Genomic DNA, 16091 nt, shown 5'->3' on the forward strand with positions numbered 1-16091 from the left:
AACTTCTACTACGAAACTCATCATGAAATGGGGCAACATGTAATTCTACTACTACTTTTTTTTCATATCTTCATCTGCTTAAAGTTTTCCTAACTTGTTGTTCCTTCAGTTAGGGTTTCGAATGGGAAGAATGAGTTCGAAACTTCTTGATGAGTTTCAAACTTGTTCTTCCAGTTTGAAACCCTAAATATAAGGTTGTATTGGTTGGATTTGTGTATTAGCATCTTTCGTAGTGTAGGGTAAGGTATACAAACTACGTAGGTAACTCATTTAGTTGAAAATATTATTTTGAACATTAAGAACATGTTCGAAAAGATGGTAACTATTGGTTTATTTGCTAGATTTTTTCTTTAACACATTTTAGAGTGTTGAATAAGTTATAAAGCTATTGTAGGTATTTCATTTAGGTTAACATTTATTTCTAATATGAACAATAAATTTGAAACTTATTAATGTTCAAAACTCGGTAACAGATTGGATACTGATTTTGTTTATAATGTTTGTGGTTTTATTACATCGTCTTCGCTTTTATGAGGCCAACTTGACTCTAAAATTCAACACCATATCCAGAAGAGGCGATAGTGGATAAGTAGAGTATGATACATGTATGATTAGACATGTTTATAGGCATATGTTTTGGATCTTATCTAAATCTACAGAGACCAAAGGGCTTGTAGCCCAGCAGTATTAGGTGTTGCCCTCCTTCTTTGAGGTCGAGGGTTCACATCTCGTGGTGGACATAGATGGAATAAGTGTTGTTAGCTTAGGAGTAGAACACCAAAGGTGGACATAGGTGGTATAGTAGGTTGTAAATTAAAGACTTAAGGATTTCAAATGAATATGATTATATTTTATAAGATATAATTGATAATAGATAATATATAATATATAATTAATAATAGATCATAACACCATTAAGAAACACAATGATCAATTTTTATAGTTAGGGCATACAAACAAAATTAATCAAATTAATGAATGTAATAGATATACTCGTTAGAGAAACAAATACCACAAGAAACTCATGATATAGTTATACAACCCAATAATTAGATGTAACTTCTATAATTACACAAACATTACCAAAATCCTGTAATTACATAAATATCCTAATCAAGAATTAAATGTGCGTATATTAGGTTGTGCTGCAGATTGGAAGATACAAAAGAACACGTATATTAAACCAAAGCTAAAGTTAACTTGCTTTCCATTGAATGTAACTCCATGGTCGTTTAGTCGTTTTCACGTGAACAATGACGCTCTTATGATCCCTTGGATGTCTATCTCAACATCATGTGTTACCCTACGAGATTTCCCTTCAATATCTTGTTGCATCAGTATAATTTTCATTTGGGTTTGCATCCACACGAGCAATTTTGGAGTTCATTGTTAAGGCTCTACAAAAGAAGCAAAAATTAACCACGTCGCACGATCTACAATATAAGATTAATCAGAAACATTGTCAAGAAAACATGCAATATGCCCCCAAGCCTTTTTGGTGCTTAAAATCTCGTAACACAATTTATAATGAACGTATATTACTTACAAAATTTACTTATAAGCTAAAAAGAATATTTTATCAATCATTCATTTATTATTATTTAATATAGTTTCTACCAACCTGAACGTGAGTTTGAAGGCCTTTTATATGTTGTACAGCCAGGTCCAACATATCTGAATAGCTTGTTTGCTGCAAAAAGAATTTTCACCAAAATAACTTTGTAATTATATTTTGTATGTTATGGTATAAAAAATGATATGATTATAGGTTTTATTTATTTGGTGCAAATAGAATTAAAACAAAAATCATAAAATAAAAGATGCAATCTAAGTGATATAGCTACCTTATCCATATTTGGAACAAGATCTTGCAACTTCTTCAGCTTCCCGCTTATTCTTGTTCTTCTTTCCTAAATCAACAACAAAATATAAGAACTTGGAACTAATTAATAAGCGTTGACGAGTCAACCAAATGTGATCTAATCCTCTTTTATTAATGCTTAATAATTAAGAAAAATAATTGTGTCAAAATCGAAATATTGTAATAATATAGTGACCTTCTTGCAATTTGAAACTCGGTATCACAATCCAAACTTTGATAAACTTAATGACTTTATTACAATTCAGAAAAAATAGTTACCGGAAAAACATGAACAACATGTCATTTGGTTGATATTACAACAAAATTACAAATATAATGATATAATGGAGAAAAAATATAACTTATGTCAAAAAAAATAATAATAATAACTAATGTTAAATCCTACGTGGCGTCCAATAAAAAGATTGATATCAGCCAATCATTAATTCGTTTTTTTCAAAAAGAAAATAGATCCACTCATTTCTTCCTCAAACTATAACACACATTTAGAATATTAAACCAGTATATACATTATTAAAATTGGACGTTGACATAGGCTGCAAATAAGACCATGATCATCATAAATAGCCTTTAATTAGCATACGAACCTAAAAATAAACGGGGTAATACCAAAACCGCTAAAGCTGCTTGGACAAAAGAGCATGATTAAACACAAATATACTAGCAATGTCGAGACCACCATGGACTTTTTACCCCAACAACTTACGCCAACTAATTCAAGTCATAGCCTACAACACTTTAAACAAAGATATGAAATAAGTCGGAAAAGATTCCAAGAACGACTTGATTAACATTAGCCGACCACCCACAAATAAAGTCTTAGCCTTCCAAGATGACAATTTGGTAGTAATATTTTTATGACATCCTTCTACACATCGATCGGATAAAGGTTACCACCAACAAGAAATCCATATATATATAAGAAAAAGTAGTACAAATAGCCGCACACCAGATATCCTTTTCCATCTCGTCAACAGCTAAGGAAGAAACTACAATACCTAAAAGATTACTTTTATGCACATTCAACTTTAATTAGTTCGGTAGCCAAAAAAAGAAAAGCATTAAAGCGTACGAACAACATTATTAACATTTTGTGAGACTACTAAACTAAAAAGATCACATCATTTGCATAAAAAATGAGTGGTTTCCATGGTCTGCTTCCCAAAAGAAAGACCATAAAAGATCTTCTTAGAACCAACCTCCTGAAAGGCTAAACCGTAACACGTAATCCTTCTATCTTGAAAAAAGCATAAGGAGATAGAGGGACACCTAGTGTCAACCCCTTCTAAAGATGAAACTCATAACTTATAGACCCATTAGCATGAACTGGATCCTTGGAAGATTAGAGACAATGCAACCTCGAGTCCAAGATCTTTATTTACACCAATAAGATATTTATTAATAAGCATGTCCGGATGCGAACAATTTCAGGATGGATAACCCCTGAGAAGTTTTCCTGTTGGGAAGCCCAAAGTGGACACCATTGTGGTATGTGCCTAAGAAGATGTTACAGTGTTGACTCATAATCAACTGAAACCTTTGTTAGAAGAATCAGTTGGTGGACTGACAAATGACGATCAAGAACTAAACCAAAAAGGTTGTCAACACATCAGTAAGGCCACCATACACCAAAAATTGGTCGATCTTGCTCATCTGAGTGACCTATTTTGTCTGGCCACATAAAGGATTACCCTCCTAAAGGGATGTCAACAAGACTCACATTAGAGATACATTCATTAAAAACATCTGCAAAGTTAATAGTGGAATATCAAAGCATATCGTTGTGAATCCAAATGATCATCATCAAATTCACCCATGATTACCACCACTCCATGACACCGAGTAATCATACCTACTACTCCATGACACCGAGTAATCATACCTACTAACTGGTTCAAAAGATCCATTTGCAACCAAATATCCTGAGGCGCATAAACCGAAATAATAAGAAAGGAAGTGGCAATAGGAGTCTACAAAGTACAACCTTCCACTACAACAAAAGAATCTGAAGAAAACGATCTATATTCGGCAAACAAAGGGTCCCAAATTAATACAAATAATACCACCCGTTGCACCCTTTGTACTATTAAACACAAAATCAAACTAAACTATTATTGGTTGTTATTTTATGATATTAATCGTATTTATCCCATTTTTTTATTTGTATTTTACATGTCTTTATCAACATACTTGTGTATAATATAATCATGTTATAATGCATAATTTAAATATTCATTTTTTATCCAATAATTTACTATATCTTATCATTATAGCAAAAGAAATCCACATTGATTTACCCTTTCTGCAATGCTCCGGGGATGAGTAGCGCAACCACGCTTGGCACGGATTTTACAAGGGACAGAATCATGAGGAAGGTCCATCATCTTCTCCATCGTGGCTGCCTCTAGAGCAGATTCTGATAGCCCAAAATTAAGCTAAAATTCAATTTAATTAAATTGTTAGTATATATATAATCTTTTTATCAATTAAATAGAATCTAAATCACATCTTTATAATTAATTATCTCCATATAATAAGTGGGATCAGCATAAAAATATCCAAATACCTCAGAATCCATGACATTGAGACCACTGATGTCAAGTTTAGCTCTTTTGTTATGCGATGAGTTTGAAAACATTAGGGAATTTGCAATGTCGTTCTCTTCGGATATTTGAGAAAAAGAACTTGTTCCAGTGAAACTAAGTTGAGAGCTTAATCTTGAACCCCTTCCGTCTACATTATCATCTCATCAATTAGTTCATATAATTATGTTTCTTTTTTAAATTATGTAAAAAATGATTTTTATACGAAATATATTCATTACGAAACAACATCAATGGTTTACCCGTAACATGTTAATTTAACATCAATCCTTTTACTGGGTTAGTAAGAAGCTAAATTTGATTCGTTTATATTTAAACCGTTTTGTAATTAGAAACCTTTAATTTGGTTTTACATATTTTCATATATATATATATATATATATATATATATATATATATATATATTATTGGATTCGATAAGAAATTATATCTGAAAAACTATTAAAATTTAAACAACCGTAAAATTTTAAATGATAGAAACATGACTGCTATCGCATCAAAAATGATTACAGTTGTATGTATTTTAGTTCTATAACATTTCGTCTAAAAGAAGTAGATAAATACATATTTGATATTATTAATAATTATTATTATACATGATTTATATATGTATGGAAATTAGATTCTGGTACATGCGCGACGAGCATATGTTTGAGTGGGGATCAGGTGGGGTTGAAGGGGAGACATGTGATTGGTCAGGTACGAATGGTTATGATGATGATTGATGCACTGAATCTACCCACCAATCAACCAATTTTCAAACTAAACAATTACAACTTGCAACTTGCGAATTGCAACTTGCGACACTTTATTTTTATATTTATTTATTTTTTATGTTCGATGCAGGATTTAATATATTCTTTTTGTCACATTAAAATTCTACGATAAACATAAAGAAGTATAAATGTAAATACAATATATAATTAAATTATATATACTAAAAGATATAACGGATGGAATTATAGTTCTAAATTTAATATACCACATACTATTATCTATAAAAGTGTATTCAAGTATGTATAGAAACACTACTAGCTAGTTTCATCCGTTTTTTATTATATTTTATAAAGCCTTTTTGTTCGTAATTAATGCTTTGTCTTTTCGGTCTGAATGCTCGACGATGTATTATCAAATAGCAAATTGATATAAAAATATAGTATTATATATTTTTGACACTCAATTGGAAGACATTCACATGAAACAAGATTGAACGAGTAGTTAAAAAGACCAATAATACACTGTATATGTAGACAAGTGGGACTTAAATATCATCCATTGGTTTTAAACAAAGCCCATGGTTTTGCTTTTCGAATATTTTTTTTCTTACTGTTTGGATTTGATTTTTAATTGATTAATTTGTATATATAGATTTCTTTAGTTGCATATTTATTCTACAAAACACTATAAATCGAGCCCATAAAATATATACTTAAAACGAATATAATCTAAATAATAATAGTTAAACAAAGGTGTAAAATATCATACAACTTAAGCCCATAATCTCCTCTGAAAAAATCTTTTTGTCACATATCACATGTTTATTGATTTGATCACATTTCATTTTGTGGTTATTTCTAATTAAATTTTTTTTCCATATGGTATTTTGTGTTTGTTTTATTTTTATTAAATTTCACATAATATTTAACTACATATATTAAGGGGCAATTACTAATCTAGCCAAATTAAGGAAGTTATTAGCAATTTATAGCAAAAAATTAGTAAATATCCAATTATAGACCACGAAACCGTAGGTTTTGATATTCGTCTACTGTTCCGCCAAATCGTCTAGGTTTTGATATTCGTCTACTGTTCCGCCAAATCGTCTACTGTTTCGTGTTTTGTATAATTTTTTTTTTTCATTTTTAGGATACAAAACCGTAGGTTTTTTAAAACCTACGGTTTCCTCTCGAAACCTACGGTTTTGGGTGAAAAAATACGGTTTTTTTTTAAATCTACTGTTTTGGGGGTTTTAACTACTGTTTTGGGGAAACCGTAGGTTTCGAGAGGAAACCGTAGGTTTTTAAAACCTACGGTTTTGTATCCTAAAAATGAAAAAAAAAAATATACAAAACACGAAACAGTAGACGATTTGGCGAAACAGTAGTCAACCTACAGTTGACTACTCTTTTGTGGACTATTTTTGGCTAAGTGGTTTTTTTTTTGGCTATTTTTTGTTAAGTAATTAAGGATTTTGGCTGGATTTGTATTTTGCCCATATATTAATTGCAATAAATATAATAATAAATGCATTTCAATTTCATTAATCGACTTTCTTTTTAATTTCAAAATTTATAAATTAAAGCCATGTAATACATGAGTCTTACGCCTCGTAAAAAATATATATATACTTAAAAAGAATTAATTGAAGTTTTGGATTTCATCATCTAATAATTGTTCTTTGATTTAAAATATTAAACATGTATTAAACCATATTACCATTATTATCTACTCTTCAATCGCGTTGACGCCGGCTCTTTTTTTTTTTTTTGAACCGGCGGAGAATTTTATTAAAGCCACAGCCTAACGAGGCAAAGACAGGGCAAAAACATAAACAACACAGCTACAAAATGTCAAAAGGGTTACAAACCCAAACACACCGATTACAATTATTAAACTTTCCCCTATCTTTAACCCAATCAAACACGTCGGCTCTTTTAATATCTATCGTACGTACTTTGTATTTTTCTAAAATTATATTTAGTTTAATATTTAAAGGAAAATAGTTATTGATCGACATAATTATGTTAAAATAGTTGTAATTCAATTAAGTGCAAAACCAATTAGCACAAATAAGTAATTTGAGCATGTGAACAATAAATGAATGAAAAGAATGTTTATCTGTTGATTTGATTATGAAAATATGTAAGTATGTGACTAATAAATCTGATTGTAAAAATTATATATAACTGAAAATATACCAAAGTATTGATTAAAAAATATACCACACTTTTAGGATCTTTTTATAAATTGAGGTCTTATATATCTTCCATGTGTGGGAGGAAACTTAATTAATTGTTCGATGGAATTTTTATGTACTGGAAAATGGATGTAACCAATTAATCGGCGGTCCAATAATTAATTAAGGATTGGTGTTTATTGTTTTCAACGTAGGGTTTTCGTTTAAACATGAGTTATATATGCGCGTTGGTTAACAAATGAAGACCTTGTATTCAGACAATATTGATTCATTAAACTCCCTTATAATTTAAATAAATAAATATGATATGTTTTATTACAACTGTATAAATATAATGTACGTAAACCTAATCTGTTTTATTACAAAATATAAGGATATATATATAACTAATAAGTAATAACTATTAATGCAAAAGATGTACAAAATATAATTTTATGCAATTTTGAATTTAATATATTCATCATTTCAAAATTTCAACCTTAACAAATACAGAACATATAAGGAATTCGTGAGTTAATGAATAATCTCCCCATCAAAAGATAAAAATGCATAATATATAGTATGCATATAATTAATAACTATTAAAGTATCAGTGCAAAAGATGTAAACTATAAGTCTATTCAATTTTGAATTTAATACATTAATCATTTCAAATTTTCAACTATAAAAAATTTCAGAATGCATAAGAAATTCGTGAATTAATGAATAATCTCCCGATTAAGAGTGTTAAAATTGCATAATAGTACACATACATTGCATGAATTAAACTTCATAATTAAATAATGTTTAGAGCATGCTAATATCCAGTTTTGCTAAGAAAAAAAGTTAGAATTAAAGTTTCTGAAAGTATATGATATATATCGTATAAGATTGTTTTATCTTTAAAACTATATATAGGAAAAATACTCATGTATTTGCATGAAAATCCATTTACTTTGTGCATGTCTCTACGATTTTATCAAGTGTTATTGGTACATTTGGTTCTTGGAATACTAATGTGTGTGATACTTTATATATGTGCATTCCTGTAGAAATTCACTAAATTAGGGCATCATTTCATATTAAATAATAAGTTAGTTCTATATGCAATACATTAAATTTCAGAAAGAGATCAAGAAATTTAAGGGTTTAAGCGAGGGTGGTCAAATGTGTATTATATCTTCAACCATGCATTTGATAAACCTATATGTTGTAAGGGTATACGCATTAAAAAGGTAACGAACAGTGATAGAGATAAAAAATCATTTTTGAAACGTTTTAAACGAACAATGCAAGTTGAAAGCAATTATGAATATAATATTTTTAGGGTTTTCCTTTATGCGTACTCCGATGAATACTATATATCATCATGGAAACTTCTAGGTCAAGATGTTTTATATATAATTTAACCGAGCTAATATAATCTTCCTGCTAGCTAATTAACAAATTAAGTATGGATTTCAATTAGATACATAAGTAAAATAGGGTGTGAAAATATAATTAAAGGACGAACCAGTGGGAGTAGAAGAAACAAGAGTGTTGAGAAAACCGGCGGGGGAGCTGCCGTGCCGGAATAACGGAGACGGAGTCTGAGATGTACCTTTCAAACCATTAAAAGCGGTTGCGAACTCGTTTAAACGGAATGAGGTGGTTGGTAACCGATCTCCGGTGGAGAGCTGCGAAGATGTCGAATCTGGAGGTGAGAAGAAGCGAGTAGGGGTTCCGCCTCCGCCAACCATATTGTGATTTCCGACGGTGGTATGTTGGGTTTGTCCATTGATGACGGAGTCTACGGTGGTGGTTAAAAAGGAGACGGGAGCAGAACGGTAGCGAGCGAGGCCTTGCTGTGCTCCTCCCCCACCGCCGTTAACGTTACTGCCATTGATGGCGTTAGGATCTCCTCCTGAAGTCTGAGATGCGGAAGATGAATTGGAGGTGGGATACATATCAATCTTTCTTTGCCAGAAATGGGGAAGATGGAGAGAGATGAAGGTCGTTGAAGAAGCAGCCTGCAAGAGATGCGTTGGATTGGATAAATATAAGAGGAAAATTAATGTCCCACTTGTTCAAAGTCTGCGGTCTCTTTCGACAAGCTAATTCAATTTCTTTTACTTGATTTTTTAATCAACTATTCCATTAAAGGCTTAAAGCTAAAAAGTAAAAACATTTTTCTAATTCTTGTTATGTGTTAATTATGGTGATAAAAAAAAGGTAAACGCCACTTCTTGATTAAGAATGTCTTTGAAAAAAATATCATTTGTATTATCGAATATAACTATAAATACATCATATTTAGTAACAATTAAGTATCATAAATTAAAAAAATAGTTGTAATGGTTATATATATATATATATATATATATATATATATATATATATATATATATCATTTGAGAACTCATATATTCCCGAGAACCCGAGAACCAAACAAGAGCCGCTGGATGAAAATAATAGATGGCCAAGATGATTTGTGGCATTGTTGTAAATAATTGGAAAAAAATAGAACGGGGGTAGCTTATTAAATTGAATCAAAGGACATTTTAGGGAGAAGATAATTTGGTCGATCATCCTTATACTCTCCCTTCATCTAGTTTCTCTCTCTCTCTCTCACCCTTTCATCCCGCTTCGACCATCTCGCCTCCGACTATCCATATCCGATAATCTCCAGATCGTCGACGACATTTTCTTGACCAAATACATGTTTCCGATGAGTCGGATTCCTAAAATCGACGAAGATTGGCCGACGATAATGAATATGCTTAAGCAGAATCGATGAGTAATGTTGTTTACTTCCAAATCGGAAAAAGAGGCATCCGAGGGAATCACTTATGAGCGGAGATGCATCATTGAAAAATCAATGTAATTTTTAGTTTTTGAGCTACTTTATTGAATCGTCATCGTGGATCTGTTTGACAGTACCTTTGCCGATACGTGCCTCCTCCACGTTAATTCTGCCTCCTTCGAATCCTCACCTGCCGATCTCACCTACCGTAATCGGTTCCTCCTCCATGATGATTCCGAAGCCATGGGCGTACCTGGTCTTCTGATGTATTATTTCACCATCTACTGCAGTTGTGATGGTAAATGGTAATTCCTTATAACGATTGCATCACAGTTTTCATTGCTTGCTCTTCTTTGATGTTCAATTTTTTGATGAATCCTTTTCAAGAACATCACTATTTGTGCAGTCCCTTCGCATTTTTCTTGGTCTTGATTCAGTACCGAATTACACTCTTGCTGATATCAGTGAGCAATCTATGCTTAAAATGCATGTAAAACCAGAGGTATTTATCTATGCTATGAATGTTTAAAGCACAACAGCTCTTTGTTTTTATATTTGTATAAATTATATTGTTCTCATGTTACAGACATCAGAGATACGTCCGTATGTTGTTTGTGTTGTTTTGAGAGGCATAACTTTCAGTGAGGCAAGATATAACAGCTTCATTGATCTCCAAGATAAGCTTCACCAAAATATATGCAGTTAATATATAAATCTTTATTTTTTCCAGTTGTAGTATGTTACAAGTGAAGTTGCTGACATCACTGGTTTCAAAGTATGTATTGTATCACAGGACATATAACATTGAATTTATAAACTCATGTCATATTTATCTAAAACGAGTAAAGTAGAAATATGTGTTAATTAGTTGGACATATGTAAGTGATTAGTCAATGGGATAATGTGAAAAGTGTAAAAATGTAATAGTAAATAACACTAGAGACTTAGAGTTAAATTATGTTATAAAGGAAGCTTAAAGGTATTCTATTACAATGGATTTGTCTTACATGTATTCTTCTTCAATAAACATAGTCTTTATGTACACCTTTATCTTTTTGTAACCATTTGCATCTCTCAAACCTACAACCCCTCACCCTTTATTCATTCACATTTTGTCATCATCATCATCATCAAAGCTCCACAAAATATGCACATTTAACCAAATTTTCATTTGCTATTCACTTCCAAAAGCAACAATTGTTTCAAATCCTACACATGTTCTACCTTCCTTCCTACTTGTTGTACTTGATCTTCCGGCTCACAATATCTTTTCCAAAACCAATGTTGTTGACATCACTGGTTTCAAAATATATGCAGGTAATATATGAATCTTACAAGTGAAGTTGCTTAGGTTCACCATGTAGTTTCCAACGTACCTCCTTTATGCCGCCTAAGATCTTATAGTTGATCAATTGTTTCAGAAGTTCGCAAGGCTGTAACAGCTAAAGTCGAGCCTTTGATGCTGGTTCAGTGTTCAATGATTGAATTCAAAAGCAAGAAGCCGAGGATATTATTGGTGTTGCTCTTCACTAACCAAGGATGATCTGATCTGATATACTTAATTAATACATATAAATTAAAATATCACGTCTTCATTTGATTTCTATACATCAAAAAACAGTATTCACAACTTATAAATCATGAGCCAAAACACCTAAATCAACTAACAATTAAAATTATCATTTTTGGACCTAAAACAGCCACTGTTTAAAGCTGTTTTAGCACACTTGAAACCTGTATAACTTCCGTTTTTATTTCATATTCCAGAAGTTCAGACTTTTTTCTTTTCAGAATGTACTTTTGAAGGTCCAAATGATTTTTCTACAATTTTATATGATTTTTACAAAACTGCCTATCAATGCAGCTAAATTCTGACCAGCTGGTGAAAATGTGATTTTCACCTAATTTAGAAGCAACAACAGGTTATGGAAAAATTAATGGATAAACTAGATTGAAAATGGAAACTTTGAAAGTTTACGGATCATTAATTCGATTCCTAGTGATTTTTCTATAATGTTTCCAATACAGGGACACATTTGTAATTTTTGCTGAATTTTCCAGCTTTGGATTTCAAAGGCTTTTTGACCACTTAACATATTAAGCCATCACTAAGAACACCCATAAGGGTAAAAATTAGCCTCTAAACAGACGTGGCATGTCAAACAATAAAAATATCATCCCACTCACAACCCACTCATCAAGGTACAAAATATTTGGTGGAAAACAAAGTAGGTTGCACGAATAGGAACTTGGATTTCTTCCACCACCAATTCTCATAGAAGGAATTTGAAAGATTGTTTTGAGGCTTATTGGGTGACTCAAAAAATGATTTAATCTAAACAAACAACAACAAAATCATGAGCACTCCTGTATTTATTTCTTTTCTTTCTCTGTCTCTATTATTGGTTTGTGAGTATGCAGAAAGCAATTTTTCTGACTCCTTGGACATGTTTGAGGATAAAAGTTTAAAAATAGAAGATGATTCTGACTTGACATGATGTTCAGGTGATGAACGTGGTGTCAGGGTTCTTATGAATGTTGATAGCTTTGGTGCTGTTGGAGATGGAGTTTTTGATGACACAAAGGTGAATATACATATATAGTCTTTATTGAGTGTATTGATGGAGTCATTAAGGGGATTCTTTTTATTTTCATGTATATTACATAACAGGCCTTTGGAGATGCATGGAAGGAAGCATGTTTTACAGATTGCATTCACTGGAAGCAGTGCAATATATAATGATATATGCATGAGAACTCAACTGTAAAAATGGAAGAACAAGACTCGGAAGAAGAACAAGGAACTCCATGTGGATATGATTCAAAGTGCCATCCAACAACTCTTCTATCAGGTCAATCATAATTGATAATGGTTCATGTTCGAATTTTCTTGAATTTTTGTATTTGTCTGAATCATGGTGTGACGGTTATAAGTAAATCACATGTAAATCACAAGTAAATCACATATGAATTACATGTGATTCACATGTAATTATGAATTACATGTGATTCACATGTAAATCACATGTAATTCACACATGATTCATATGTAATTCACATATGAATTACGTGTGATTCACATGTAAATCACAAGTGATTCACATATGAATTACATGTAATTCACATATGAATTACATGTAATTCACATATGATTCACATGTAAATCACAAGTGAATCACATATGAATTACATGTGATTCACATGTAAATCACTAGTGAATCACATATGAATTACATGTGATTTACATGTATATAATATCTAATTCACATATGAATTACATGTGATTCACATGTAAATCGCATGTAATTCATATATGATTCACATATAAATTACATGTAATTCACATATTAATCACATGTAATTCACATATCACAAGTGAATCACATATCAATTACATGTGATTCACATGTAAATCACAAGTGAATAACATATGAATTACATGTGATTCACATGTAAATCACTAGTGAATCACATATGAATTACGTCAATATGCACACATGCATTTGTTTGAGTGGTCTTTGTTAATTTTTTTTTTATTTTTTTGTGAATTTCACATTTGAATCTTAAAAGATACAATCACATGTGAATATCACATTATATAATCATATTTGAATCACATGTGAATCTTACATGATATATACTTGTGCATTTTTCTGAGTGTTTTTGCATTAATCAATTTTTTTTTAAATTTTCTTGTAGGTTTTAAAGAATTTGTTGAAAATATTGAAGAGGTGAAAAGTGATAAATTGAAGAAAATATGGAAATCTTGATATGAAGAAATGATAACATTGTGAATCTTTGTAGTTTTTTTATATTTTATTTTGTATCGAACAAAATACGTGTATTATGTTTATAGATTGATTAATAAAAATGTGATTTTTTATAATTTACTTACGAATATTATAGTATAAGAAATATGTATATATGCATTTGAAAAAATATGCATATATGCACCTAAAACGTTGATTTTTTTGTTAAAAAATGCAGTTTTGAAAAAAATTGCATTTTTTTATAAAAATCGCAGTTTTTTTTTTTTTGAAAAAAATGCAGCTTTTCTGAAAAAAAATGCAGTTTTTTTGAAAAAAAAAATACAGTTTTTTTTTTGAAAAAAAAAAATACAGTTTTTTTTTGAAAAAAAAAAATACAGTTTTTTTTTTGCATTATTTTTTGAAAAAAAAAATGCAGTTTTTTTTTATAAAAGATGCAGATTTTTAAAAAATATTTTTTTTCATTTTTTTTGAAAAAAATTAAAAATCTCCATTTTTAAAAAAAATCGATTTTTTTTCTTAAATAAATCCGAAATTTTGAGTTATTTTTTAATTTTTAGACATTTATATTAATATATTAAATAACACAAAAATTAAACATTAAATGAGATTGGTAAGATGACGATCATGTCCTTAACGAATTACTTTAATCGAACGCTCCACTTTTAGTTTTCGAGTTCTCGGAAAACTTTGAGTTGTCAACCGATCTCAATCCTATATATATATATATATATATATATATATATATATATATATATATATATATATATATATATATATATATATATAAATTTTAAAGCTTTATATTGGAAATGGTGTGATATTGTGCCGTTTGGTGCCGTTGAAGATTATAATTAGTAACAATTAAGTATCAAGTTGAATTTTAAAGTTAAAAAAATATCATCATAATTAGTAACAATTAAGTATCAAGTTGAAGATTATAATCATACGATTTTGAAGTGCCGTTTGGTGCTAGAGATCTTTGAGAAGGTTTGGAAATGGTGTGACATTGTGTTCCCTTCTTTACATTTGATAGTGGAGCTTGAGAACATTTTCCATGATTTGCATTTATCGGCGACTCGGAAGAACGTGGTAGATGCATTTTGATCTATAGCTTGGTGGTGTTTGTGGAATTTTCATGACAAGTTTCTTTTTGATCGGGTTAGGCATAGATTGTTAGATGATATTGTAACTTTCTCTTTTTGTTGGACATGCATAAAAAGCATGAGCTCCACATTAATTGGAATATATATGATTTTAAACATGATGTAATTGCTTGGATTTTTCTAGTTTCTTACTCATTCCAACAAATATAAGGTAAATTAGTATGAAGTTTAAAATGAATATATTATTCAAAATAGATGATTTATTTTAAACCATGTTTATTTGGATGATCTCTATTATAAGATTTATAGATGTGTGTAGTTATATGGTTAAAGATTATTGAGATTTACGATTTTACACATGTTTTTTTGGTCATTATATATATATATATATATATATATATATATATATATATATATATATATATATATATATATATATATATATATAGGTTCTTAATATTTCGAAATCACTCCTAGATTAATCATAACCATCGGTTCCAGGCAACCAATTTCTAGATTTTTTTTAATACTATGAAAGAAATTGATTGATTATTACAAACACCAAAATAAATAATGAACCATAAAAATATTGACAACATATAATACAAATAAAACATTACAAATCGTAAATATTGATATTCCGAAGATTTTATTTTTAGAACAGCAGGATTCTATTAAAAATAAACTAGCAAGATGCTAGTAAAGAAAATAATACATCATGAAGAAATAACAAGTTGTGGGTTTTGAAGCCAAACAACCCAGTTTAAGTTTTTCTTAGACCTAACTTTGCACCAAAAGAAGGTTTTAGTGACAAAATTATCAAATAAAACTGCCATCATCGGAATAGAAGAAGCAAAAACTCGAGCATTCATGTACTTCCAAATGTTCCACAAAAGAGAGTAGAACACACCCTCCAACCATCCTTGGGCAACGAACGGAAGAAAACCAAAGAATCTAGTCGTCAAAAGAAGCAAACAAATAATTATCAAAACCCCACCATCTAAGGACCTGTAAATGGAGATACATAGCCAAACGACAAGAAAAAAACAAATGAT

General features: G+C 30.3%; 1 protein-coding gene across 2 annotated transcripts; it reads right to left on the reverse strand.

The window, feature by feature from the left end:
* Nucleotides 1–962: 962 nt before the first annotated feature.
* LOC145119667 (transcription factor bHLH128-like) lies at nucleotides 963–9407 on the reverse strand. Of its 2 annotated transcripts, none has more exons than XM_079055373.1 (6): nucleotides 8982–9407; nucleotides 4449–4615; nucleotides 4180–4317; nucleotides 1845–1910; nucleotides 1622–1690; nucleotides 963–1397 (listed from the first exon to the last, which is right to left on the reverse strand). In XM_079055373.1, the coding sequence occupies exons 1-6, from the start codon at nucleotides 9325–9327 to the stop codon at nucleotides 1347–1349; spliced, it is 837 nt and encodes a 278-aa protein (XP_078911499.1). In that variant the 5' UTR covers nucleotides 9328–9407; the 3' UTR covers nucleotides 963–1346. The 2 variants fall into 2 exon arrangements, with proteins under 2 accessions (XP_078911499.1, XP_078911498.1); XM_079055372.1 differs by having other exon boundaries at nucleotides 8895–9407.
* Nucleotides 9408–16091: the final 6684 nt, after the last annotated feature.

The sequence above is a fragment of the Lactuca virosa genome, chromosome 6 (assembly GCF_052849685.1).
Source record: "Lactuca virosa cultivar CGN04683 chromosome 6, Lactuca_virosa_CGN04683_v6, whole genome shotgun sequence".
Taxonomy (NCBI): Eukaryota; Viridiplantae; Streptophyta; class Magnoliopsida; order Asterales; family Asteraceae; genus Lactuca; species Lactuca virosa.